At 68.0% G+C, this 1,334-nt stretch overlaps 1 protein-coding gene across 1 annotated transcript in view; it reads right to left on the bottom strand.

Moving 5' to 3' along the window:
- Positions 1–234: 234 nt before the first annotated feature.
- The window catches only part of HES6 (hes family bHLH transcription factor 6), an 8,563-nt gene continuing 7,463 nt past the window's right edge, over positions 235–1,334 (bottom strand). Inside the window, exon 5 of the mRNA XM_012725124.1 lies at positions 235–1,305. Coding sequence (XP_012580578.1) covers positions 707–1,305 — 599 coding nt within the window. The 3' untranslated portion in view covers positions 235–706. The remainder of the gene's footprint in view (positions 1,306–1,334) is intronic.

Raw genomic sequence — 1,334 nt, 5'->3', positions numbered from 1 at the left:
AGTTCCTTGGAGACAGGCCTCTGCGGGCAGCGTCCACTCAGGGTGCCTGCGACTCCCGGGGAGAGCACTGTGGGGCAGCGCTGTCTCTGCGGGCGAGCAGGGCCGCCGCCCCCAGGGCTGTGACACCAGCTGGCAGCGCGAGACATGAGAAGGCTTCCCAGGCTTCCCACAGTCCGCTCCTTCAGGGCACACCGACTCTGAAGGACGCCCACCATTCAGTGACCAGAGGGCACGCACGCTCCAGAATCCTTTATTTGCTAACGCTGGGACCTTTCGTGGCCTCCTAATACCAGCTCAAGGGTGCTAAGTGCAAGTCAACCCGTGCACCTCACTTCTCTCCGCCAGCTCTGGACCTGCAGGCCACTTGCCCCCCAAGGTCTGGCTGAAGGGGCAAGTTGAAGCTTCTCCTCGGGCTAGGGCGGCCGCTGCCTGGATAGTGCTGCCCAGGGCGGGACAGGCTCACGCCTCTCCGCTTAGCCGTCCCAGACCCGCAGTGCAGGCTGGGGCAGGGGGGCCAGGCGCTCCCGCCCTCTACCTGCTGGGGGGGCTTCGGAGTCCATAAAAGTCATCCCCTCAAGAAGCAAGGGAGAGGCACGGTGGTGGTCATCCGGTGCTGCCCAGCAGGCTCTGCCTTGAGGCGGCAGACGCGGAAGCCATCAGATCTCTGTCCCACCACATCTGGTGCCCCAGGCCCAGACTGGCTGGGTCACCACGGCCTCCAGACACTCTGGGCTGGGCGGGCGGTTGTCAGGCTGCCCAGGGCCATGGGCACCAAACCCAGTCCCTCAGCAGGAGCCTGGCTCAGTTCTGCCTCAGGGGCCTCCTCCAGGTCTGAGCACTGGTCATCGCTGGGGCCCTGGGGGCTGGGGAGCCCTCCGGCAGGCCGGCAGCTCAGCCCTGGGGTTCCCACAGGGCCGGCCAGCGCGTCCCCCAGCAGATCCCGGAAGCTGCTGCCCTCGCGCAGCGGCATGGACTCAAGCAGGTGGTTCAGGAGCTCGGCGGCTACGGTGGCGTCGATGGCCTGGCACGTGGACACGAACGTGTGCACCTCGTGCATGCACTGGATGTAACCGGCGGCAAAGCGCTCGCTGGCCTCTGCCTGCAGCTGCTCTCGCTCTGTGCCCAGGGGTGGGAGGGAGAGAGCAGCGCCAGACCGGTGAGTGCGACCACAGAGGTCAGCAGCCCAGCCCGCGGGGGCCCGGACTCGGGACAGCTCGCCCTGCTCCTGGGGGAGCCCCAGCCGCCAAAAGTACGCGACGGGGGTGGTTCTCCATCCCAGGGTGGGGCGGGCCGGGCAAACGCCCCCTGCGACCCGTGGCAGGCGCGCGTGGCCC

Source organism: Condylura cristata, unplaced genomic scaffold (genome assembly GCF_000260355.1).
Source record: "Condylura cristata isolate star-nosed mole 26May11 unplaced genomic scaffold, ConCri1.0 scaffold00002, whole genome shotgun sequence".
In the NCBI taxonomy this organism is placed as follows: Eukaryota; Metazoa; Chordata; class Mammalia; order Eulipotyphla; family Talpidae; genus Condylura; species Condylura cristata.
Note: the sequence above shows the minus strand (reverse complement) of the source record. Positions and strands in the feature narration are given on the sequence as shown.